This window comes from Zosterops lateralis (genome assembly GCF_965231275.1).
Source record: "Zosterops lateralis genome assembly, chromosome: 7".
Classification (NCBI taxonomy): Eukaryota; Metazoa; Chordata; class Aves; order Passeriformes; family Zosteropidae; genus Zosterops; species Zosterops lateralis.
Window position 1 is genome coordinate 13,056,741 of NC_139767.1, and position 27,978 is coordinate 13,084,718.

The window sequence follows — 27,978 nt, forward strand, 5'->3', positions numbered from 1 at the left end:
ACAAAAGATCAAAACCTTTGATGTGGTACTAGAAAAAACCTGTCAAATTACGTGTTGAATTTCTCCCCCAAAACAATCACATATGATTTTTAAGTCAGTTTCACTTAAACACACAGGTATTGTCAGGATCACAAGTACCTCTCTCTCCCTCACAGTAACAGAATAGTGTCTTACAAAGCCTTCTTTCCTATGCAGAGATAGTGAATAGCACTTCTGATTTTGCATGTAAGGCTTAAGGACCCTGCAGGACAACTGTGATGGGGAGCACAGGTCTTTTGAGGCCTTTTGAAAGTGCAAAGCAGCCCCTGCTCAGAGCAGAGTGTCAGGATGTGGCCCTGGCAGAGCAGTCGCTAGGATTCACTCACAGCACTAACTCTCTGATAAACTAATCTGTGATGGCTGGGAGGAAGAGGTAGCACAATTCATCTGTAAAAAAATTAGGCAGCATGTGAAGCTATTTCTAGATCAGGAAGCTGGAGTGAATTGGAATTCAGGACTGTGCACTTTTTCAAGGCAAGAGCTTTTTTTTTATTATTTTCTATGCTTAGTTTCCCCCACAAAGGGCAGTTGATATTTCTTTATGCATTTGAGGGGTGTCTAGGGACTTCTGCATCATAATATATCACAGTGGTAACGTCGGCTCACAGGCCAAGATCATGGCTCACTAGTGGGTGGTCACTCAGAAAATCCACAGGCTCTTTTTCTATCTCTTAATCTTTCAACTGCTGGGCCTGGCTGGCCCTGTGCCAGAGCCAGAAATGCAGGCTGCACGCCACCAGCTCAGGAAATCAAAGCTGCAGCTTCACGTGAGCACGGGCCTCTCTCCCTTAGTCTTCATGCCTGTTCACACACACACACTCAGGGCTGCTCCTGTGGCAAACCCAACTCTCCCTTCACACCCACTACGTCAGTAACTCTACTGCTGGACTGGCACATTTTGGATGAGGGAGTGCGAGGCAATTACGTGTCAAGAGCATTTCAGACTCATAATTTTCCCAAACATATGGACATATGGGAAAAGAACAACTTGTTACTTAACGGCTCTTTTGGATTTTGCAAGTGTGTATTTTCAACCGTCAGTTGTAGCACCTCGTGAATTCTGCACGGTACATATTTTTCCACAATATGGTGCTAAAATCATACATTTTATACTGCAGAAAAGCTGACTATATATACTGTAGTTACACATTATACTTTTGAAAATACTGTACCTCTACCAGATATTAAATCAGGAAATGGCAATTTTCTCCCAGAACAATGGCACCAGAGATTGATGAGATGCTCTGTAATACTTTTTGGTCTTGCTCCCCCAGCTAGGTCCCACTATTCTTTCTCCTTAGCTCCTTACATGTAGGATGCATCCATATATTATACTTATAGCACTTTTTTTTTTTTTTTTTTTTGATTGGAAGAAGCTCTCTACTGATTTCTGCTTACTGAGCAGAAGCATCATTTAATAACCTGTTGGGTAAGGTAAGATTAACAGCTCAGAAGGTGTTTGTTTGATCTGTCTGCTTCAACTGAGTGGAGCCGATGCAGTCAAGGGGAGCGCTTAAGGAAAGATTCAGGTTACGAGGAGACACTGGGCAGGTCCCTCAAAGGCTATAAATAACCTAGGAGCTGTTTCCATCCAGATTTTATTTGGCTCTGGCTCATGAAATATTGTAAATAAGTTCTGTTCACTGTGCTGTGATGCCATTTGACGGGTTAGTTGAGAGTGATTTACAAAGGCAGTAGCTTATATCCAGAGCTGTTCTTAATTGTGGCCTGGCTTGATAAAGCCACTGTCGCAAACATTAGTTTCTTTACAGCTGGATCAAATGTATCAGGGGTTATATTTCAAGGAGGGAAAGGAAAGTATTTTAATTTGTTTTTGCTTCACTTTCAACAGGCCTTTATAACACCAGCGGCTATCCTGTGGCTGCCAAGTCCTGGCTGAGTATCCTACAGCATCTAAAGCTTTCTGAGAGAAGTACAAGGCTGTGCAGAGCACGTACATGACAGGCACAGTTTCCTTGGGGAATGCGTCTTATTTATGGAGGGTACTAAGAGATATCCAGCTTTACACCCGACACTCCCTCCAGAGGTTTTTCCCTCCTACATTACTAGGGAAGAGGGCAGAAAGAAATGGAACAAGAACCAAATACCCTTGCTTCATAATCAGTTGCATTCCTCTTCCTCTCTCCCTCCCACCAATGCTTCCTCCTGACTGGATTTAGAGCTGTGCCTGCCCCTGCCCCAGGGAGTCCAGCCCTCTGTCTGAATCATGGAAGTGCTCCCTCACCATGGAAAGCTGTCTCCTCTCCCCTGCTTCCCAGCCTACTGGTGGGTGGAGGCTGGTGGAAATGCAAGCACTAGAGCCTGCCAGCCACTCAGGCAGCTGCAAGTGCTCCCTGTGCCTGAGGGTTACGCCAGGCTCTAACCCATCAGCAGAGAAGAAAGTAGGCTGGGATTAAATGCTGCTTCTCATCAAGGCCATTACCAGCTGGCAGGACACAGTCCTAGCAGGACAAACCTTCCTGGTGGTATTTAACACCTGGGAAGTGATCTGTGTGATTTAATATGTTGCATACCAAAGGTGTCAAAATGACATCAAAGAAATCCTTATGCTTAATCCTTGGCCAGGTCACAGTCTTTTCCTGATGAGGAGAGGAGGCCTAATGGTTTAGTGACACTCCCAAAAGGCAGAAGTCAAGGAATTAAGGACACTTGGAAATAACATATTTCTAGGTCACAATACTGCATGGTTTCCTTGTGACAAAATCCTTGAGACAGATCTCTAAGCATTCAGAGCCCTCTTGGGTCAGGTCATGCAGGTCCCTGTGGCTGGGAACACACATTCCTTGCTGCAGAGCAAACCTAGACTGTTTGGGGCAAAGAACTGGGCATGTACCCCACCACCCTGCCCCTCAACCGACAGCTCTGCTATGCTGCTGACACCCCCTCCACATCCACACCTTCTCTCTTCCTATGCACTGCTGCAAATAACTTGCTACAAACAGCTATTCTCACATCTTCCTCCTGGGCCTCAGGGTCTTGAAGCCCTTCCTGTTACTTTCCTTGTCTTTTCCCTCACCCCTCACTGTGAAAAGCCCCTTTCCGCAGTGACCTGATGGCCTCTGGTTGCAGGAACTCGAGTAGTTTGGCACTTGGCACGGCAGGTCCCGGTGCTGCCCGAGGCTGAGCTTCCCTCGAAGACTGAGGGTGGCCCCCATGAACAGGTGCCTTCTGGCAGCGCTGGGCTGGGCTGGGCAGGCACGCTGCTGGCAGGCACTTGGCTCCAATACTGCCTGGAGCGGGCCAGGAACGGGCTGCCCTGATGGAGCCAAGGCAGCACCTGACACAGTAACTTAATATGAATTATGGAGTCCATGGCCAGAGTCACCTCCCTCGTCAGTTCCTTATAAGCCAGCTCCACTGAAACCCCTCAAGTGACACTTCCTAACAGCAGCTGAGGATCTGGTCTCCAGCGCTTGCATTTGAAGACTGCACACTGTACATGTAACCAACACTCAAAATCACACACTCCCGCCCCACAGACATGGTTCTCAGGTGGCTGCCTGCCCTCTGTGATCCTGCCCAAGCACACAGGATAAGGCTTTTTGCCCTACTCCAACTGCAGCAGGTACAATAAGAGAAGACTCTTGATACACAAACTGCAAAAAATGAAGGCTACAAGATAAATGCTGCCACCACCAAAAAGGCAGAAGAAGACAGAGGCCAGATCACAAATCTGGAACTGCAGCATCCTTAAAGCAGGGCTGTTGGTCAGGATGTGCCTGGAATGTGGCCACTATCTCTGTGGCAGTCCCTTGTCATGATCACACACTAGATACACAAGATGCCCAGCTCTGCAAGAAGTCCATACTGCATGCTGTATTCTTACTTGAAAGGCTCTACAACAGCACTCTGAGGAAACTGATGACTCTGCTGCCCTTTCACAGACAGCTATGTACTGTAAAGGTGTAACTGGATTCAGTAAACAGCCCTGAGGTGTATGAAGTGTTGCGTTTCATTTTCAGCAGCCACTTTCTATTTTTAAAAGGAATTAAAAAACACTCAACTGTCTGGTACCTCACATACTCAAAACATATCGTACCTCACGTGGCTTTAGTTCGCCTGTTAGAAAGCACCTACGCTGAGCCCAGCTCAGTAAGAACGACTCCAGGTCTGGTGTGCCATTCTTACAGGCAGCTACGCTTGGGAACAACTCTACAAGGATGATGTCCAACGAGGCTCCTCCCAGGCTGTGCCACAAGTCCAGTGTCCAGCTATACAGCTGCAGTCATGGGGTTCTTCTGCCTGGGGTCCTGCTGCCTGTACTGGTACTGGTCTGGACTGGTCCCACGGTGTCGGACAATTTCACTGTAAGCTGGTGCTCGGTGGGACTGCGGAGGGGAAGGCGGCACGTCCTGCCGGAGGGGTCCTTTGTGCTGGTTGGGGATGGGCTGGGGTGGGTAATACTGAGGGTATCTCAGTTCTGCCACTCTTGTGTCTGGCACATGGATGTAGTTCCCCTTGGATGGGTGCATAACAGGCTGTCCTCCGTGGTAGTAGGGAAGATCTCTCTCTTTGTACGTTATCCGTGGTCCTGTTAAATATTCTAGTGGCTCTGCAGGTCCACGCCTGAGGAGGAAAAAACATAATAAAGCACATAAAAATGCAGTCTACTAGCTCAGTGATACATTATTGTACATACAATCTATGTTTACTTTGGGAGAGGAAATGCCACCTCAAGCATGACAAGTCCTGATGAATGAAAAGCACTTCTTAAGGATAACAAGCTTCCCACCTGCATGCTACAAAAGTCTGTAACATCCAGGACACTGGAGGAAGGGTCCAGCGCACATCACAGCCCTTTTACAATGGGGGAGCACTGGAGCCCTTCAGCTCCCAAAGTCAGACTCCTGTGATCCATTTGCCATAATGGAAACAAAGCTCCTTTAAACAATGCATGTTTGACTGAATCTTATCTAGCCTGAGGATAAACAGATGAGTTGGGTCTGCAAGTCTGCAAATCCCATAAGCTTTACATGCACAAATATTCACGCTTTCCAGGCTATTTCCCACCATTCTCTCCTAATATGTCAGCCTGTAAAACTTTCCAAACACTATAGTTGGAAAAACTGGGGAAGAAACACTAGGGATGTCAGGATACAATACCTGTGTTTAATGGGCAAGTTGCCAATGAGATTTCAAAAAAATCTGTGATCTAAAAGGCCTGATATTACAGTGGCCCTGTAACTTGCCTGCATCAGTATGGATCTCACAAGCCCTAGTTCACGTGAAAAGCAACATGTGAATGTGTCATCTCCGAGAACGTGCCACAGAGCCCTCTCTGTAGCCTTCTGCATCTTAATTTCAGGATTTCACTAATGAAGCATTGATATTTTTTCTTAGTACAACTTAACTTGTGATACTTTTGAAACAGCAGAAATAATTGTTCTCATAGACATGTCACCAGAGCATCCCCAAAAGTTCAATTTAATTAGGAGTTTTTTGCCAGTCTGACTGCAAATGTCTTTGCACTTTGGACAAAACCTCTCATTGACTGCACAGGAAGCTTCTCTACAAATGAGAGCTTAGGTAAGAAGACAGAGTTTTGACCCAAAACAGGGGCTGAAAGTATAAACCAATTACACCTGCTCTGTGTCTTTGGGACTGAACTCATCAACTGTTTAAATATTCTTTGCACAGATTATGAAAAAAGTTATCATTCTGGTACAGTAGATCAGGTGTTCAAAATTTGTCAATGACTCTCTTGTTCACACAGAGATTTTACAAGCATGCTCCTTCTTTCTTAACCTGGGCTCCCAGACTCGGCTGGAACTTGTTTAACGTGTAGTAAAACAAAACATGTGGTTTTCTGCTGCACTCGTTTAAGCCCATGGGGTAAATCACGGACACAGGCAATGAACAAACATTATCTGCCTTGAAATGAACCTACAATTCTCCTCCTGGAATAACTTAGTGCAAATGTTTCCTGTTTAAAATGGAAAGAGCAAAAGGAAGCATTCCAGGCCTTGGACTTTTAGGACCCTATGATCCCCAGAGACTTTCTGCTTTAAAAACAGAACATTATAAAAGACAGGCACTCCCAGCTTCCCCCCCCACCTCCTGGTGAGACAGTCCAGACAAAGTGCTGAAGGGCCTGAAGCCACCCTCTGAGATACCAAACCACTCTTAAACATACGTACTGAGACAATTACTGTCGCTGCTCACACACCTACGCCTTGCAACAAAGCCTAATTTCCAGAGCAGGCCAAAGAGCTGCTCCACATATTTCTGCATGAAGGCTTGTTCACTAGTCAGTCCCGTCACACTCAGCTTTAATGCCTCTGTGCACAAAAATGTACTTCCAATCATAAAAGGCTCTGCAATGCTAGGAACTGCTTTGTGTCAAGCAGCACACCAACAGGAACAAATGCCAAACCTACACCCATCATCTTTTAATATAAGGATCATGCTCAAAATCCTGTACTTTCATTTTATAGGGTGTTCTCATCGGCACTACAATCAATGAAACTCTTGTGGATCACATTAAAAAAGGACCGAGCTTGGAACCTGATCCAGAATTCACTGAAAAGCCAGTGGTAGCTTTTGGACAGAGCTCTAACTGCAAATTGAATTACTCTAAAAAAACAAATTCAAGATGAATTGGCACCAAAGATGATGGCTGAGAATAAGACTGAGCCACCAGCATGACATACTGAGCCTTCAGTACACAACTCATGCTTCAACTGACACCAGGAGTCTGCAAGGTGCAGAAAAAAGAGGGGTGTGCTTTGCCATCCAGCCAAAAGAGCTGTTTCCAGGAAAGCTCGGCCAGTCCAGGTTTAGGAGTCAGTGTTATACTGCTGCCACAGAAGCTGTGACTGTGCAGAGGGTTGTGCACTCAGACTGCTCTGGCCCAGGACTGTGCAGTGAAGATGGGCCTGAGCAATCAAAGTGTTCCAGACATAAGAAATGGTCCCAAGCTGCCTAATGCCATCAGATCTCCATTGCTGTTACCTCTCGTAGCCAACTAAATCCACCATCACCCCACTTACAGCTTACCACCATCTGTGGTTGTGTAGACAAACTGCAGAAGAACATGTGGGAAGAGAAAAATCTTTCTTTAAAAGATAAAACCCCAAGTTGTTCACTGTCAGCACCAGCTTCCTTCCTCTGAGGGCAAAACACTCATAGGTGGTGTAATTCTTGAGTGTCTTGCCCAGAGTCATATCTTAGCAGCTGGGAGGACAGACTGTACACTGAGACCTGACAGGAACCCACTTCACATGAACCTTCTAGGAAAGCCTCAGGAAGACAGAAGGTATGTGAGTTATTTTAGCAGCCTTGGGGATAATACAAGCAGTGATCTAGCCAATGATTAGCAGAACTTTTGCCTGAGTAAAACCTTGGGAAGCACTGGTAACTGTCCAAAAGGCTGACTCTGGGCAGCATGACTAAGAGAAATTTCACAAAAGATTTCCTCATGGCTGCTCCACACTCTCCAGCTCACTTCCCCAAGCAATCCCAGTGGTGTTACACTTGCAGATACACAAGCTACAGTGACAACATTTTTTTCCCCTTTTATGGCCAGCACAGCATGCTGAAGCCAAGTTATTTCCTGAGGATTCATTCTTCCTCACCTACCACCCATGCCTGGCGAAGTTCATTCTCAGGGAACTGCTCACAGTGCAACCAGCCAGTCTACGGAGTTTCCATGAACCTCTATCTGACCAGTCTTAAAAAACAGGAAAAAACTCCCCTTCCCTCCTCAAGTGTGACAAATTAATCATCAGAAAGTTAATCTTTTTAAGGTAGAAGAAACAACTGCAAATACCAAGCTCTAGCTGCAGAAATGTTGTCACCATTAGCAGTAAGTCTGGGACACTGAGGGCAGTTCCCAGCAGGAAGAGGACGGATCCTTTGAACCAACAGCCTTCTCACTCGATAGCCCACAGTGTAAAAGTATATGCTGTTGTTTATCCTTAAAGAAATTGCCAAACCAAACCAAACCAAACCAAACCAAACCAAACCAAACACTTTCTACTTGGCAGTATCTTGTAGATGCTGGTCTTGTTTCTGCAAGAACAAAAACAACTCCTACCTCTTCCCTCGGCAGACATTGCCACCTCTGAGGAGGTCCTAATGAAATTCTTCTCCTCTCTCTCACTGTTTTTGTTGGCTTCTGATGAGTTCAGAGTTCACAGGGCCATATCACACCTCCCAAGTGACCCATGGTGTGGGGGTCAAACCAATAACCTCAAGTGGAAAATCAGTGACCCAGGGGAGTGATCAAAAATCCACAAATTGGGTCAAGCAGGTCCAGCCACTCAAAAGGACCAGGCCAGGAGCGTGCCCTCTGAGAGGACATGCTGAGTAGGAACTGCTCTGACCGTCAGCTGTTTTCCAGATTTTTGGCCAGTTGTTTGACCTAGGGATACAGTGCAATTAATGGCAGGCAGAAGGCAGGGAGGCTGACACAACATCCTGGAAAGAACTGATCTCAGAGCTCAAAAACTGGTTTTGCTGATAGTTCAGCTCTGCTGGGTCCCACTGGAAAGTGCATTATCGATGTGGGTCTAGCTAAAAGCAGAGGCTGCTGCTGCAGGAAGCAATTGATGGAAGGCAGAGAGAAGCACCAGGTTCCACAGAGGAGTGAAACTGGTGGGGTAGTGTGAAAACACTCCTCAAATGTGTCATGAGCAAGGTGTCCCTTAAAATATCTGCTTTATTTTGAGGAGGCAAAGCCTCATCTTCCTTCCCCTGCAGAGAAATTACAGATTACACACAGGCGGTTGTGAACGTGTTTATTTTCATATGCTGGGTTGCAGCTCTACCAGTTTATCTTTTAAAATGATTCAGCAGTTAACAACTGTGATCCATTTTGGGCATTAAGAGCACAAAAAAGCCTTGTCCAAGTAAAGCAGGTAACTTATGACTGGCATTCAATTAACATGTTGTTATTTTCTCTATGTCAAGTAAAGCCTAAAGCAGGTTTGCTCTTCTATCTGTGCTTTATTTATCTTCCAAGCACAGAAAATTAGAGTATTTTCTGGCTTTACTGCAGAATTTTTAAGAGCTTCTGGGTTTATTTAAAACTGAACCACAGGATTTGGAATACTTAGGAAAAACTTCTTTTACCCAAAATGTTATTTAGTCACAGGTATCTGCGGGTTTCAAATGCCCTATCTAAACACTTTTTGCTTTCTGCAGTTCCTTTTTTTTTTTTTTTTAACCTCCATTTTAGTAATTCTTCAACTGTGGAAAAGAGTAGACTGGCATAAATACTTGATGCTTCAAAAAACAATCAGAAAACAAAATAATTGCATTTCAGGTTTACTGCATTGCATTGATAACCTCCATTTGCAGGTCACCTTTAACATCCTTGGAGATATGTGCTTGGGCTATCTGAAAGGAAAGGAAAGCAAAATGAAGGTCTAACTGCTTGTGCTGTGCCCCATCACGTTGGGGGTTTGGATTTCATTGTGACAAAGGGTTTTTCTTCCCTCTGTTCTATAGGGAGAGTCACAGAGGTCACCCTCTTAGTACCTGGTAAAAAGCAAGGAAGGGAATGCTCTCTTCTTCCATCACTATCTCCTCCTTGCTGCTGAGGGAATATTTTGCAGTAATCTCACATGAAAACCTGCTTCTTACTTTGTTAGAGAGTACTTCTTGAAATAAACTTCAAAGACAGCCACAGACTAAGTAGCAAATGGAAAGCCCACATTTGGCTGCCGTCTCTTTCATGTCTACGCAAGACATTCAGAGACCCTGGGTGATGGCATCAGACAGCCCAGGCTGTGATTAAAGAACAGGAGAAAGCAACAAGATCCTATCTGTGTCCAAATTCTCACTGAAGAACTCCATTGTATGCAGTGTGATTGCATGATGCTTGTTCTCAGCCAGGAGGATCTACTTTTAAAGAAGAAAAGAGAAGCTGATGTAAGAATTAAATTATGCAAACAAACAATCTTGAAATATCAAATACATTACACTGTGTCTTTATAAAGCTCTTCTCACCAAACACTGAAAACAATTAACTGAAAGACCATGTAGTGCCTATCTCTCCAGATACAGTATTAAAGATACTGCACTGCTGTTTGTAGTCAGTGGCTCTAAGAACTCCTGTTGCTTAATATTCAGCATGCATATAACATGAAATAAATAAATTAATGAAATTTCAAATCACTGCAAATTTCAAAGAAATCACTGAGATGCATTATGGTGGGTCTCTGTATCTTAATAGGTGAGATAATCCTATAATAAATATTCTTTGCCCTTTCAGATCAATACTTCCCACAGCCAAAGAAAGGGTTTGCATTTAAAATTCACTGGGAATCTAATTTGGTATCTTAGTGCTGGGAAGAATCTGCAGCACAAGGAAGTGCTCAGTGGCTGCTGTCTATGAGAGGCTTGTACCCCACAGAAGAAGGCAGATGTCTAGCAATGTCATGCTAACCTCAAACACACCATACACACTTTATTTATGGGCTGAGCTGGTGGAGGTGCTTCCTTCTCCCATTCTTTTATCAACAATACAAGGCTGAAAAATCAGATAACGTAAACGAATACAATCCCTGGCTCTCATGTAGCACATGCCACGCAGAGAGAGCTGTTTTTAGTTTGAGGACTGTGTTTGGAATTCCTTCAGTGTCAGGTTTTCAGTTACCAGACCCTCTTCCCGGGCCAGGCACGACTGCGGTCAGACAGGATTAGCAGAACACTCTGCAATGTATATTACACAGCTCTGACTTCTACAGGCTTTGCAGACCCATAAAAATAACGATCATTTCATGACCTGCATTTCAAGGTGTGTGTGTGTGTGTGTGTGTGTGTGTGTGTGTGTGTGTGTGAGTAGTGAGTGTAAGAGTGGATGAATCTCTCTTCCCTTTTTAAAGAATTCCTATTTGGTTTGGAGAAAGATGAGTCCCTGTAAGTTTGTTTGAAATTTGAGCAACACATTTCAGATGCAATGCAGGCAGGCTGGATTCTCTTCCCTTGCATACAGTTTTACAAAGTCTAAAGTGGTGCTAACTGGCCTGAATATAAGAGTTTATATGCACAGTTTCTCTCTCTCTCTCCAATATTACAGTTTAAAATATTTAGAAACACTTAAAGCACCATAATCCCAGCAGGTAAGTGCACAGACGTGTTTATATTTCTCTAGTTAAAGTCCAGCCTTTAAGCAGCTGGAGAACTAAGTTCTTTAGTGTTTGCAGAGGGCCACATTTTGAGGTGCTGGGCTCCAGTGGCTCCCTGGGCCATTCTTAGCGATTGGAGACATTTAGGTGTCACACTTGCTTTTACATCTAAGACAAAGTGTACAGTTTAATCACATACTAGCCTTCCATGCAGGGGAGCAGACTGCAGAAACAACTGTAAGACAGGCAAGCAGCGTCTGACAGGTTTAAAACTTTACTGTAAGATTAGGTAAGACTTCTTATGACACCATGAACAACTTATTTTGTATGCAAGAAAATAGATTGTTCTCAATCCCTAATGGAGCAAACTATGTCACAGATTGGTTAACATCAGAATTTAGAGTGCCCTTTAATTAAACTCCCTCCCATCAGTAGCCAAACCATAAGACAGTGTTGCTGCTTTGCTCCAGCATTAGTTTATTTTCCACAGCAACTCTCAGACCAGTTTCTGATAATCTCATCCTGCAGGCAAAGCTCCACTTTCCTTCCCTAAATCCAACCTACAAATATAGGAACTGTGACAACCAGGATTAAAACCCTCGAATCAACAAAAACAAAACCCGAAATATGCTAGCTGATGCTCTATAAATGCCCAAAAAGCATTCAAAACAACCAGTGCAATAATCCTTCCTACTCAATTCCTCACTTGTTTTGTTCATATGCTCTCAGGCATGGTACATCTCTTCTACCAGAAGGCATAAATAAAGCAGCACCTATTGAACAAGACATCGCTATTCTGTGATCTCTTCGAGCTTAAAGGGATCTTAAGTAGATTGGTACTTTAAGTAGCGAGTCATTACAACATGTGTCATTTCAGATGTTACTCATTATTCAACACAACATAATGCCGTGTGAGTCATTAACCTCTGGGCACTGGTAACCTACTCTCAATGCTAAGCAGTCATGCTTGTTGCTCAGGAACCCCCATGCTCTGCTGGGGAGAGACTCGGCTGAGATTTTAAGGTCCCTTTGGTCTTTTGTTTTGCAGATCAGTGGGGACCAAAAGCTCTTCCTATAGACTAAAAGAGTTCCTGGCCTTTGGTCTTTTGAATCACATTTCTGAGAAGAAGCTGACCAAGTTATGTTGGAGGGGAGAAAAGTTCTTTTTAGAGGACAAATGCCTCTTAAGCCAGCAAGAGAAGCAACTGCTTAGGCTTCTTAGTTGAATTTTGCATTTAAATGCAAATTCAAACTGATACAAAAAAGTACTGAACATGAGTAGAACTGTCACCACTGGAGCGAGATGCTGAAGTGAAATCTGTGCTATGATAATACTTGCACTGTCATACTGCGTAGCAACTCCCAAGAGACAGGGGGACCCTGCTGCCCCTGCCCTGGGAACAGCTGCTTCCCCCAAGAGCAGGCAATCCATGAGAAGGGAGTGAGATGCAGAGGGAAGACCCCAACAAGGGCTTCAGTGCAGCAGCAGCACAAAAGCCAGAAATGCTGTCTGGACCCTTTCCTCATCCTAACCCCTACTGGAGGTCTCTGCCATTTTGAAGGTTATGGGAGTAGAAATTAAGGAGTCTGTAGTGGTTTAGGAGCTTTTAATTTGATTTAAAAGAAATTCTGTTGCCATAGTCAAAATTGTTTTTCAGAAGGAATTGATCACACTCCACAAGAGCTCCTCCCCAGCAGTGAAACCTCAGCCCTTTGCCTACCCATTCACAGCACTACTGCTGTGAAAACCACCACGCTGGTTTTGTGCTTTCAGAAATACATAAACCCTGTTCTCATTTTTCACTCAAAATGAATTTAAAGCATGGTGACCATTCAGCTGTACTATTCAAATGATTTTCAACTAATAACAGAAATCATTAAAAGAATCTTCCTAAGTAATAATAATCCAGGCCCAGGTCTTTACTATTCAGCCATTGGGACCTTAACATGCTGTCTGATCTTTAGTGGGCTAGTAAAAACCTGTAAGAAGTGGTTATTAACGTTATTACCAAGCTTTTAGGCTTTTTTTTTTTCTCTTAGAGCATTTCTCATTTAAATTAAAGCATTCCTTGCAGCACTTTCTCCCACTGCCATGATGAAGCATGGCTGTCAATTCTGCCTCCAATGGCACAAACTGGGTAGTAAAACCATGCTTCAGTAAAAAAGGAATATGTAGCAGGTTATTTTTTCCTTCATTTTGTTTCTTTCTGGTCCAGACCTTCTGTTAAACTCACTGCAATGTATCATTCTTCTTTTTTTCCCCTTTGCAACAAAGGCAAAACTCAAGACCGGGAGAAGAAGGATGGCTGGTGTGGTTTTGTTTTTTTTTTTTTTTTTTTTTTTTTTTTTTTTTTTTTTTTTTTTGTTTTTTTTTTTTTGTTTTGTTTTTTCTTGGGCGGGGGGGGGGGCGGGGGTGAGAGGGACCTTAAAAACAAGCAGCTCTTATTTGTTTCTTCAGGCAGTATTTCAGTCCCCATTGTTTCCCTACTGCTCATGTACTGATTTTCTCCTAAACAGCACAAACAGCCTCTAAGTACATCCTCCCCCCCAATATTTTCTTTTGTTAGAACCTTTCATTTCTATACAGGCATTAGATTATACATTTCCTGGCTTGCCGCACTCCATTAACACTCTGGTAACCACCCATTTTCCAGCCAGCCATTAAACGCCACCTTTCATAATTGAGATTTAAAGGCTCAGGGCATGATAAACAGCTGAAGTTATAACTTTACAGCTGCCTCGATGGAAGTGTGTAAATCTCCAGATTTGGATAGGCAAATCAGTTAATTAGACTTGCATTAAGCCACAAACTTTGCGAGTGCTCTGACAGCAGATGTCCTGAAGTTGTGCTTTAAATAACAAGGGTCAAACCCTCAATCCCACCGGGCCGGGAGAGACGGAAAGGCCCCACCCGGTGCCCAGGGAGCGGTAGCACAGAGTGCAGCTGCAGTGACTCGCAGCCGGCCGGGAGCGCCCATTCCAGCTGTGTTTATGCTGGCTCCTTCCTGCACAGCTCCTTCAGTTACACGGACACCAGCGCGGCTGCGGGACCCCCGACCGGACACGCTCTACCTGCTGCCTCTGCTGGAGACAGCCCTGGGTTTACACCCGACGTTTGCTGCCTGCCAGCTCACAGGTTGCTCAAAATAGGACCCACAAGTTTTGGGACTGAGCACAGCTTCCCCCTGCCCCTACTTGCGGCTGAGGACACTTTACGGGCATGACCCTGAGTCACTGCTGGCAGAAAAAGTCCAGAACTGGAGACATTAATTCGGAGCTGCAGCCACCAGTCTCTTTATGTACATGGGTAGTAAGAGGTTAACCTTCGGTCGTGAGGCCCAAGGGCCTGTGCTCCACCTCTGCACGAGTTATCTCCCTGTTGCTGCATTTAAAAATACTGTATGTAATTAACTGTTATCAGGTTGTTAAGCAGCGTGCTGAAGTGTGAACTTATCATTCAATTGTTTCCTTTATTTACAAATCCCTGCCATTCTCTTAGGCAGCAGCCTGGGACAGGCTGTTGACTTGCTCAGATGAGGAGGGTTTGGCACGCCAGATCCTGGGAGCAGAAGCAGATTCTGGAGAAGTGAGACACAGATGAGAATCTGCACACACCCCCTCAAGAAGTCCTGTAGAACAGCTGTGCTTGAATGAGACACACATGGCACCACTACCAAAAAACACATCACTGTGAGGTTGCTTTGAGAATTGAACCACTGAGTATGGAGGAAATACACGATACAGCTCCCAACTGCTTTATGAGCATGGGTGGACTTTTACTCCTGTATATGGTACTAGCTTTAATGCCTATAGATATACACAAATATGTTCCATTCCCAGAAGAAGACAACATAACTGCTGACTTTCATACACATCTGAGCTCAGTTCTTCCCTATTTAATTTGCTGGACATAGTTTCCTTGAGCAAATCTGGAAGCCAGAGGCCATCACGACAGACCACAAGATGGAGATGGGTGGACTGGACAACAGCACAAGAAGCCACAGCCCCTGCTGTCCTCTCTGTCTCCTTCAGCAAGGCCTAGACTTGGATTCCTAAAGCCCATCACATTGATCATCACCACCCCCTCCTGGCCTGTTCTCTTCTTCGCTTTCTTTGCCAGCAACACCAGCCCTGGCAGTGCCAGCAAGGTGTCCCAGATGACATGAGACATCATCAGATCTGTGTGATTTTCTTCCATGCATTCCTGGCCTGGGGCAGCAGCATTCACCCACAGCAGGATTAACTAGCATGGCCCCTGGGCATGCAGCATCCTTTGCTCTTTGGGAACTGGTGCAATCACCGATGTATGTCCCTGATCTACGTGCATCCCCCCTAACACTTGCAATAAATGAGATTTGTAGCTTCTAAACAAACTTCTGTGCCATCTGCACACCGTGCTGCATGACTCTCTTTCAGAGAGAGTAAGTACAGGCTGTTGTAACAGTTCTATCAGCTTAGTCATGTATCTAAAACAGAGGACATCAGGATCCTGAAGCTGAAAGAGGAGCACACAGCTGAAGAAAGAAAAAAAAAAAGCTTTAAAGACACATCAAAACACTGCCTCCATGGCAAAGCAATGCCAATAGCTGGGAATTAGTGGTACTTGAAAGAGATGACAGCATAGCACTTGGAATATAGGGTAGGGGCAACCAGCATTGAGACAGAGAGAGGCTCTGGACAGCACTACCTGGTATAGACCTTAATTTCTTTTGAAAGCACACACACATCATGTGTCAAAGACGTGCAACAGTTATACATGCAGGACAGGATGTCAGCAGCTTCAGCTGACTTTACAAGGAACAGCACCACAATCAAAGAGGTATCCCTACTCCACCCACGAAGGCTGCTATGTGCCATCAGTGAGAAACAGAGAAACAATAGTGCTTCCTGATATGAACCTGGTAAGAACCTGGCCAAGATTCCAGACAGCATGTCTTAATTTGGTTGGGGGAAAAAAATGAAATAAAATCACCCTCTAACTTGAAACAATCTTTTACATAATGAATCAATCAATTATCTTTGCTCTAGTATGTTCAAATCAAGGGAATCATCATTGAAAATAACAACCAATTTATACAGCTCATTTAAAGCCACAGTAAGCAAGGCTGCTGATTCACTAATGAACAATAAAGGTCACTACTATAATATCTCTCCAAGTATTTTCAGATTGTGCCGTGTGATAGACTTGAAGTGGCAAGTTCATAAAAAACCCATCAAGATACTTTGCAGGGGGAAGTAAAGATGGAAAAACATCTGGGCTTTGCCTAGATACAAGACTGAGAAGAGGGAATAACTTCAATGCAATGAAGAACATTGTGCCTCACAGCCTCATCCAGCCCCAGCCAAAGGCTCTGGATGTCAATGGAAGCATTCCAATGATCTATGGATTAGGCTTTTGTATAGAATGGTATCTGAAAGGGGAGGAGAGGGCAGGGAGAGAATGAAACATCTGTATCCTGGAATGAAATCAGGAAGTTAAGCTTGACAACCTTAGACAGCAAATAAATACCTCGGGTACTAAATGTAGGTTGCTGAAATGCCTCACTTCAAGTGGAAACATTCCTTTTCAGTTGTGTCTTTCAGGTATTCAGAGAAAAGACTGACCAGAATGCTGCTAATTTGTGTTTTACTTTTTGAGTGCCCATGATCTAGAAAATGGTATTCATGCAATTACGAAGAAACAAGACATTCTGCCAAGTTGAACACACCTCTGCTCTGTGGATGTTAGATCCATGATCATTAAGAGTGTGGCAACTGGGACAATGTAGTGGAGTGTGCCTTAATCTGCAGCATCACGTCTGGGACTATTACCAGAACCAGATGTTTCAGAGGAAGCTGCAATTCGTGGGCAATTGATAGTTTGCAAAGGTCTTACAGCATAAAAGAGCCTCTCCCTTTCTCCTCAGATGTTAAACAAAAGCAACTATTGGTCTAAGCCTGGTTTTGCAGAAAGGTGAAGGTTTAAGAAACACAAAACACTTGATGACATTTCTGTACTTGCAGATGTTGATACCAAAAACCCCCAACATGATAGTATTTAACCTTGACAGACCTACTATTGGAAACCTGTAGGAAAAAGGCTCGATAGAGTAGAGAGAGCCTGTGGTGAGTTGAGAAAGATGTCTTTCCCAAACCTCAGTGTTAAATCTTTAATGCTGACTTGGGTTCCTCTAAAAAAAAAAAAAAAAAAGAAAAAAAAAAGTGTGATTCTACTGCCAGTAAAATAGAATTTCCTTTAAAAGAACTTTGCAACATTTCAAAGCCCTCTCTTTTTAATGATCAAGAAGTAAAAGAGAGAAACATATTATATCAAGCAACTACAACATAACCCATTACTCAAGAACATCATTACAGTTTCTAAATCAAAAAAGCACCAAGTAGCAATACCATTTTGGGAATGCAAAATAGTCTCTGTATACTAAAGTCCCGTGAAAAACTTATAAAACTTGTGGTATAAACTAGTACAACTGAAAATGAAATATCTAAGGAGGAAAAGACCAGGGTTAAGGGTTCTGTATTGATTTTTTCCCCCCTCACATTGGGATTAAAGTGATTTCAGCTGGGACCCAGAATTACAGATGTAATTATAATTTCCATTTATATTTTTAGACTGTGTACAAAGAAGTGTAATAATGGACAGCTGAACATTTTCCATTGTCCATTAAAAAGGAAATGTTTCTGATGAAATCTCTGTAAGACCAAGTACCACTGCAGCAATCTCTCATAAAGAGAGCTTGCTTCAGATGTTTGGTGACAAGAGAGAAGGGAGAGCTGCCACCCCTTCTTACAAAGAAATCAAAACCAAAATGACATTAAGGTAGTTATTCCCCTCAATAACACTAAAGAGATTTCAGGTTAAGATCAGTAAAAAGTCCTTTCAAAGAAAAAGTCAAATTATCATTAAATAACCTTTCTTGACATTATTTACAGGGTATGTAACACAAAGCATTGCATTAAGGAGGCATTATTTAAACCACATAAGGTCTAGGAGGTGAAAAAGAGAAATTTCTCCAAGTACCATTGCCTGTCTGCCATCCTTCCTTCATTCTTTACAATGTCCATTTAAACCCAGGTTTCCTGGAGGTCTCTGATAGGGAGGCAAATAACTGCTATTGAAAAGCAAAATGCATTCAAGGTAAAGCAGGTGCTTAAGTGCTCTGATGGATCTGGGCCTAAAAATTCAAGTTGTAAACCCCAACTCAATTTCAAATGACTAATTGAATTTGCCTTTTTTTATTTTTTCTTAAATTCCCTTCTGTTTTAAGCTGATCTGCTCTGTGCTTTCTGCCACAAAGCGTGGAGCAGTCGGTACCGCAGCACAGCCTGTCCCACCACGCTGCTCCCGCTTGCCATTCCAGAGGGGCAAAGAGATCCATACAGAAACACTCAAAAATGCTTAAACCCAGTACTGGTATGTTCAGGCAGTCTAAATTCAGCCTAATTCCCGAGTCAGTGAGAAACCCAGATGCCTTCAGAGACCCCTACAAAGCTAATTAGAAGACTACCAGAAGTCTATGCACAGCGAAGTCACATGGGTTTTCTGAGCACGGCTACTGGGATCCTCAAAGCTTTTAACTGATTCTGGAAATCTTTCATCGCTGAATGTACAGTTGTAAAGTGTGTTTGCTGTTTGAGCATCTTTGGAGGAACAACTGTTAGCATCCTTTTTCCTACATGCTTTGTCTCAGCTATTGTGTTGGCTGGTTGAGTTCAGTTCAAGAGCGTATCACTATTATCTCCTTAAAAAAGCAAAACAAGGGGAGAAACTGTGGCCATACCATGCTTCTAAAAATACATTCTTTCTATACTGAAGACAATTCAGTTTTCAGTAAACAAACATACCTTTTCTTTAAAGCATAGGATCTCAGATCGAACCAAAACTCATAGCAAAAATGCTAAATGAGGGTCCAAAACCTGGTAACTCATGGGTGTGTATATATATAGCAGTGCACTAGCACTTAAATCCAACAAAAAGTCAGTCACATGGATTTTTCACTGTGAAATCACCCTGAGATTGGTTTTTCTTGACAGATTTTGCCATGATCTACAACAGACTGGTCTCAAAGCATCTCTTTTCACCTGTAAAACAAGAGCTATTTTTCTTCTTTAAATGAAGGAAAGTGCCAGCTATTCAATATCCAAGGACCCCTGTTGGCTTGGGGTTTTGCTTGATAACCTGGGCTGGGTTTTGTTCACACATTTCCTGCCCTCTGGATGGAACTCTGACTGCCAATTTCCAAGGCACTGTCTCAGACTATCTAGTGCACAGATCCAATCTCCTTGCTGAATTACATCTGGGGTGGAACAAAAATGGCAGATAATTCACTTTCTATTAAAGTTAACACTCTCCTCCACTTGCTTCCCACGTATGTTATACAGTGGACATGTTTGCATGTTCTGCTCTATTTTTTCAGCTGTTGCAAGCACATAAGCTATCAATTACACTCTATGCAGAGAGAAGATAGTGATTTGAGGAACGGCTTCCCGTTTATATAACTCCTCACCTCATCACTGCTCCAACATTTAAATGAATGCTTTTGGGCAAGAGGCCTGAAGTAGAAAGATTCCTTAGGTGCTCACTCCCCTGCCATTTCCCCCTCATTGAATGGTTAATCAGAGGAGCATAATTCTTTAAAACTAATATTTATTCAAACAGCTGCAGGATTCCATCTGCTCACACAGAACAGAGGACAGAAACAGTGGAGGCCGCAGCAATACCAGGCAGAAGCCAGCAGAAGTATGAATTGTGTCAATATCTCTATATCCAGCCCAAGTTATGTTTGGCAGACAAAGATTTTGAGTACAGCAAAGACATTACCATTGCTCTAAAGATGTGGTTAAGTTTTTAGCATATGCATTATGGTATTTAATATATTTTCAAAATAAAGCTTGCTGAAAGTCTGCCTAGTGGCCTACGTGCTATTTAAGAGTAACCACACACCTACAAAGGTTTGCTGCTGTATTTCTGGCATATCCATGACATCTTTACCTGTGGTACAGATGCTCAATGACTCATGCACATTTTCCCAAATAAGCATCCACAAAAGAACAGTATCACTGTGCATCTTATGCTTTGTTTATGCCGTATTTGAAAGAACTGTTCTAGTAGAAAATTTTGCACAGGTGCTAAATGACAAAATCAGTGCTAATTTGCATAACTGTTAAATGCTAGAACAATGCTATCTTTTCCAAGCCTGGAGATGAGGGTAAAGATTCTTAAGAAAGCAGGAATTAATCTCCACTAACAGGGTACAAAAGGAGTTTTAGCTCTATGCTTGCTCTTAACAAAGTTACTGATCCATAACCACTAGTGATCTGAATGTTTGCAATTCTTCAACAATCATGAATCACATACATTTTTAAGGACTACTTTTATTTCACTTATATCTGTGATAAGATTGGATAGGCCGAAAAAGACCACGTAGACCATGAAAAGATATATTTCTTTTACTAGGATCTCCAAAATCTGGAGAGAAATTGCTAACACTGGTGGGCAGAATTCTGGGGGAAAACAAGAAGTAACCTAATCAGACTTTGTCAAATTACTACCAGACTGACCTAGACAGCAAACAAATCAAAGAATATGCTCTAACAGTGGTTGCATTTCAGTCTCAACTGACTGTAATCATTAGGAACACATCCATGATTGCAGTGGTTCTGGACCAGGCTCATACTAGCTTCTAGTAGTAAATTTCTGGCTGTTCTCAAGCTGGATCAACACATCCAAAGCATGACTTTCTAAAGCATCTTACTTGAAGAGTAACAAAAAAGCCTTTGGTGAATATGAGCAAAGACATTTGGACAAAACCCTCTAAAATTATTCCTTTTCTCCTGATGTGTTTAAGACTTCTGTGCAGAGAAATTAAATATGTCACCTACTTATGAAATGGAAGCAGTTTGGCTGCCAATTGTCTGAACTGTGTTGAAACAGCTGTTCTAGCAACTGTTTTTACTATTAAATTCTTTAGTGATTCTCTTAATCCCAAATTAGATACCTCTTTCCTTTAATCACCAGTTTATATAAAAGCCTTTTCCTCACAAGGCAGGGTTTCACCAAAGATAACAAACAAAGGCAGGTCTGCTCAACACGCTGCCCTTGTGTTTCTCCACTCCTCACATCTCCCCCACCCTTTCTCGGTGGGTGGCACACAGAGTCCTCACGACTCTGTCCCCTACATGTTTGTAAAAGAACACAGAACTAGATTTCAGGTCTTAGGATTTCACAGCTTGTCATTACCTTGCAGCATGTAATTAAGACTGTCCACATACAATTCACTTTCCTACTTCATCATCATAATATCTCCTCTTTCCTAAACTTGAACATAAGAATACCTGTAACTGACTCTCTTTAAATGGCTCGCTATTAGAAGCTTGAAACATGCTGTTGTGACAGTACACCGTCCTGTAGGACTGTGATTCTGGTGTGGGTTTTTTTTCTAGTTGTTCTTTTTATTTTCTTTTTTCTGAGTCTGTTTTGCAAAGCAAAGATTGGATGGAGACAAAGGAATTGAGAACTAACATGGAGAACTAACTGCAGTCTGCCTCTGAGCAAAGGATGCCTCTGCAAAGCTGCTGTTTGCTCACAGGAACATAGCTGAGCAGTGACACAACATACAGGAGGTTCATGCACAAAAATGAGAGCTGCAGGAAGCTTGCTCAAGAATTCCTGATCCAATATCCTCAAAAATAACACATATTTACACCTGATACTGCTGGCTTCCTACATTTTTCCTTTGTTAGGTGTTTTTAAAGCAGGTTTGCTGACAGCCATCTTTCAGCCGCACCTCCAGACATGTTTATCAAGGGAAAGCCAAAGCCAAGAACTGCAGCAGAGGTGTCTTTTTTACAATGCTCTTTCTCACCTTTGCAGCCTGGAGTCCACACTTTTTGATGAGTTCGGAATTACAACCCAGCATAAGCAGCTACATTTTTATTCCAAATATCCCTACCTACAAAGCAGCCAGCTGAGCTTCCCAGTCTGCTGGTCTCCTGAGCCATTTCAATATCCACTTTAACAATGCAAGGGATATATTTGCATTTTGGAGCACACATCTTATTCCCCAGGTTTCATTCAGCACATCACTCTGTTGATGCATTCTATGGGATATATGCTTTTGGTTTTTAATTTAATCTTCTTCTTAATTTGCATTCACTTATCTTTTTTCCACAGATCCTTCATCTCAACCTAACCATTTTGTACTGACACTTTTTTCTTTCATTAATATTTTGTTCCCTAACAGTTGTTTTGTTCTTTTACTCACTGGAGGCATAGTTAATACAGCCTTCTTTTCTGAGGCAATGTCTCCAAGACTTCATTAAATTTTATAATATTAATTCAAGCCCTTTTGTTCAAATGCAATATTTTCCTCCATCTCCCATATTTTTAAGCTGAATTTGGTGCCCTTAGTTTGAGTGGGAGGTCCTTATGCCTGATTATACACTAAAATTCATACCAGATCCATGTTTTCTGTAAATGTGACACTTGAAAGTATTTTTATATACTTGGGATAGTATCTCCTTGCAAAAAGGCTGGCTGTTTAGTTTCAAAATATTAATTGACTTTTAAACTATTCCATATTGCATTAACTGGCTTTTTGCTATGAGGAGTTGACTGACTTATTAGGAAAATTGACAAACCCCATCCCTGTCTGCCTCCTTCTACACTTCCAAAGTATTCTTCTGAGACATCTGGCTTTTAGTGTTTTTTTTTTTTTTTTTTTTTTTTTTCAAGCTATGTCTCAGTTGTTACAGACATTTTCTTTGGTCAATTTTCTTTAGTTATTCCCATGGAAATTATAGAGGTGGCCTGCCAGCTGCAATCTATGATTTGATGTCATGAACCTTGACCTTTCTGACTTTCTGAAGTATACTTTTTCATTATTTAGACTTAATTTGGCTTGGATGGAAGCATCATGTTCATTTCGAATGATATTTCTATTTTATTAGAAAACTGGAGGTACGTTTTACAACTAAATCTCCTTCCTTTGGTATTCACCACAGAGATTTCTGAAATTGTGTTCCTGTTTACAAATTTCTTTCCTCCTTTCAGTCAAGTCCTAAGAGATACAAAACTATTTTTTAAAAGGTCTGTAGTACACTGAACCTTCTCCTACCTGCTCTGCTTTTAATGCCTGAGATTCTCCCTGTAGAAGGTATATGCAGGTTATTTATGAACTCTGCACTTTTTGGACAAACGTATTTCGGCATGATACATGAAATAAAGTCTTCAGACTTCACATATGGCACTGAGGTGATATTAGGTACCATGGCACACCTGAGCAGAGGGATTGAAACTGAGGTGGAACAGAAAAAGTTGCAACAAAGCACTTCCAGCTCTCTGCTGCATGTATGTGTCACAAATCTGCTGTCTTGCTATAGATTTGGGCTCTGGCCTTGAAGTACAATGATTTCCCTTACATCTCCTAGAGCCTGAGAAGTTTGTACAGCAATCAGTTTTACTATCTTCCAAAGTTTTAAAAAAAGTTAGTAGCTAAATCTTAAAACTGTTTGAAATTGGATTTAAGCTGATCTTTTAATAAGCACATCAGCTTGGTTCCCAAGCTTGGGCTCTAGCATATAAGAATGATCTTTTTTCTTTGCCTGTATTTCATTTTGGCTGGTTTATTGCAACATATCTTTGAGGTCCTTGACCAGTATTTCCATTAAAACTGATTCACAATTCACCTGCCAGCACTTAAAATCCAACTAAAACCATACATATATTTCATTTATAATGAGATCACCACATTGGAAGATACAGGCAGATAAGATTTTGCTGCATTTTCAATAAAAGCACAGCTGTTGAGATAAAAATCATATTAAAAAATAGGCCTGAATTACTGATATCACTTTAGATAATTAAAACAGAAGAAAAAGTTAATAAACAGTATTCTGGAGAATATACTGTTTGAATATTTTTTATATTTTACATGACTAGTGTGATGAAGTTAGTTGGGCCATTCATTTTTGCACCCTACTTAGTTCTAATCCTGTTTAAGACACCAAATTCTCAAGTCTTCTTAGTTTTGAAGTTACACCAGGGGAATATTAAAAAAAAAATGATTTATGCCAAAAATTAAAAAATACTATTTACAATTGGTTCTCAAATATTCCTCTTGACCATCTCCTCTTATTTTAATCAGTGTAAGAAACAAGGGAGATATAGACTTTATTCAGCTACCTCTAATTACACAACATTTTCCCATCAACCTGCTCTTCACTGGTTTCCACCCCTTTGGAGGGAAAATCCTGGGCATTACTGAAAGTATTGGGTATTCTATTATGCACCAGGCTCACCTTGTAGCTGTGTAACACATGTCCAATAACATGGTTTCACTGACAGACTAAAATGCAGGTGATTCTGGACAGGGTTGATAAATTATTTCACTGCCACTGAACTTTTGGCACCCCTGGCCCCTTCCATGAGAGAGTACCTGCAGATGGTCTTTTAAACCAGGTTGAACAATGCTCCAATTTAAACTGTAAGCAGCAATAGTATTTATTCCCTGCAGTCTGCATCAGCATTGTCACTCTCTGCCTGCCATAAAGCACCATGTTGGGCCAATAAAACACAGAGGAAATCTCATTTTCAGGAGAGCCATGTAATGAAGTCAACTGACAAGAGAAGAGGTAAAAACAGAGGTGAGCTGCTAGCAAGGAGTGACTGAGCACCAAGAAGGTGTCTTAAAGACATCCTGGCAGAACAGCAGCCATGTGATGGGACAGAGAACCACTGTGTCACCGCATGGCACTTGTCAACAGCAACACCAAGCAGGACATGCCTCAGGTCTGGCCAGAATCATGACTGCACTGCTGTGTCAGTGCTGTGCAACAAACTGCTGTATGCCAAGGAGGAACGTAGGTGAAGTACACAAAACAAGAAAGAGGAGAGATTTTTTTTCCAACAAGTGATGGAGTAAGTTAAATCAAAGTGATTCCAAGAAAAAAAAAAAAAAAAAGAAAAAAAAAAAAGAAAAAAAAAAAAGTTGTGATTTAAATCAGCGGGCAGGGAATTTTGATTTAAATAATGCATTTTAAACCTTGATTTTTCATCTGTGGTCCTTGGCTAGTCAATTCCCAGAGGCTGGGAATGCTCTGTCAAGTTGATTTACAGCTAATTACAGTCTGCACTAAAACTGTGATTTCTTTTTTGTTAACCAAGAGAATACACCATATACATATTTAAGTAATGTCAGTATATTAATTTCAGATTCTGCTAGACAATGGTGAATGATGAGTCTTATTTAATAGACAATTAAGTTTTTCTTGTGATTTGTGTCAAGTCACTTTCTGATGATGTTTTCAGGATTCAATTAAATTACAGAAATCTTGCATTTTTAAATAAACTCAGTAAAATAAAGGCAAGAACACTCAAGTGCAAGAAGCAGCTAATGAAACATGCTAAGTAATCCATTTCTTCTGTTGGAGGAACCTTATCTGTTCATGACACAGAGATTACCCAAACTTTGCTTTTGATTTGAAGGGCTCAAATGTTTTTGACTCAACTCTAGAGGCTACCTCCTAAATTGACTGCATGGGTAGTCTGGTCCCTTGAGCCAATGCTGTTTTCATTCTTTACAGTGTAAGACCTAAGTGCTCAATCTATTTAATTTATTGAAAGGGAGGTGAAAAAACATAAATGATCTCCGCATAGAAATACTCAAGGGAAGGGATTCTGCAGGCTTGGCTCTTAAAATCTAGCAGAAAAAATATTTACTGTAGTATCTAGAAATTGAAATTGGGTAATGTCAGACTTTGAGGGGAAAAAAAAAGGCATAATTTCTTTAAGCAGTAAAACAATTAACCTCCAAAGAATGTAATGAAATCTCCACAATGTGACATTCTAATTCCAGGTTAAATGCTTCTGTAAATACATTTACAAAAGTACTGGGATGGATCAAAATTGAAATTTAGTTTGATGCAGAAATGTAGAAAGTCTTGGAGGGCTCAGGCAAGGTGATCAAAAGTGTACTTCCTGGCATTATACCTAGAAATGGAGAGTGTGCTGCTTTTGGCTACTGCTTGAAGAAGTGCAAGTTGCATGGTCAACCTGAAGAGAAGCTCCCAGCATGGTAAGCCTACCCATTGCCACTGCATGGCAAGGCTGGCTCCTCAATCTTCCCAGTTGCAGGATGCATGTTACATTTAGGACAGATACTCTCATGAGCATATTACTAGTTCGTCAGCAGTCTTGTCCCAGCCACAGCAATACAGCTGAACCCATCCACACAGCCTGAACTCATTTTTCCATGCTAGCAGCTATTTTCTAATGCTCTCATAGCCTTTCTGGCCCTCCCCCTGTTCTTGACATAAATGTGTTCTTCAATAATACGAGAATTCCAGAGAAAGTCTGAAGTACTACTTTTCCTTTGGAATCAGCATTTCTTACTGGAAAGATGGCTGAGCTTTCTAATCCACACTCATCACGTCAACCAGCGTGTTGTCTCAGTGTCTCTCAGTCTGCTTTTGGTCACAGCCAGCTTTTCCACCACCACAAAAAGAACGTGTCCTTGAGCATGAGGATTCTCCAAACAAGGCTGCCATTAGCAAGACTGTGATTTACATTAAGACAGACTTCCATAAAAGCAAGCTCAAAAATAGAACTGTGAACAAACAGAGCAGCTTCATATCTGTTCCATAGCTCCATCAGGAAAATATTCTGAATTACACCAAGAAAATAGGCATTAAAAATAGTTTAAAAGATACAAATGTTTTTCTGGCTCCCAGGACCTTGCCCTGCTCATCTTCCTGAAAGAAGAGGCTTAGAGGTGTAAGAATCAAGCCATTCTCCTCCTAAGCAGGAGGATTTAACATTGCTTAATACTACTACTCAGCACTACTTAGCAATAGCCTCAGGGCAACACATAAGTATTGAGTGCAAAGAACTGTATCTCTCTTGCAAAGCCTCCCATTCTGTCTCTCCCACTTTGTGCTTTTCTGCAGACAGAACAGCACAATGCAGTGAGAGATGAAGACCTGCCACTCTCCTGCCACAACCACTTATCATTTAATTCAGATGTTTGCCTCTGTAGACATTTCCAAAGCAAGCCTACAGGCTGGCATTATTTTACCTAGAAACTTAACTATGTAATTCAGCTCACCACTCCTTAGACCAGTCAGACAGAAAACCTTTCTCCAAAGGCTGCTGCCTCCTGCTTCCCCTTTTAATTAAACATGTAACCTTACACAGGAACAGATCCTCCACTCAAAGGAAAAAAGGACATCACTGACTTCAGTGAGACCAGGACAGTAATTTGCTGCTGCACCTACTGAAAAGACAAGCACACTTGACAGCTGAATTCCTCAAATGGAGTTAATACAGACTTGTATAATCTGAATTTGACCCGTAATATGTAGACATAAAAAAAATTTACCACCTTCAGAGAAAAACAGAAAAAAAAAAACCAAACCAAAAAACAGATAAAGCCACAATGATGCTTCAAAGCTTAGAATTTTACAAGCCAGCAGCAGCTATGTTCAGATCTGACGTTATGCAGGATGGATGCTTTTCAAAGCAATGAGTTTGTGTCTTAGGGACATCAAACACTGATAAAGATACTTGCTAGGTGAACATTCCTCCTTGTCTGGTGGGGAGGAAGACCAAAGCTCTCTTACTTAATTTGTCCATGCCCATGCACACTGGCACAAGTCCTGGTGGCTTTCAGGTGAGCAGGACAGTTTCACTGTGTAGGTCCTAGCTACTCTTGACATAGCACAGATCCCCTCCTCCCTCCTCATCCTGTGAAACTGGCTGCAGTCCAAGTGCTTTCCTCTCCTTCCTTGTGTGTGCCACACCAGAGCGGCAGGCAAAGGTCACATCCTCCCGGACTCAACACAATATTGCAAC

The 27,978-nt window shown here is 42.0% G+C and overlaps 1 protein-coding gene across 2 annotated transcripts in view; it reads right to left on the bottom strand.

Annotated features, from left to right (window-relative positions):
* Window positions 1–488: 488 nt before the first annotated feature.
* Window positions 489–27,978, bottom strand: part of PARD3B (par-3 family cell polarity regulator beta) — a gene marked incomplete at its 5' end in the record, with an annotated part of 392,787 nt that continues 365,297 nt past the window's right edge. For both annotated transcript variants that reach the window (XM_083864789.1, XM_083864788.1), the window contains one exon: window positions 489–4,626. In XM_083864789.1, the coding sequence (XP_083720915.1) occupies window positions 4,272–4,626 (355 nt within the window). In that variant the 3' untranslated portion in view covers window positions 489–4,271. The remainder of the gene's footprint in view (window positions 4,627–27,978) is intronic.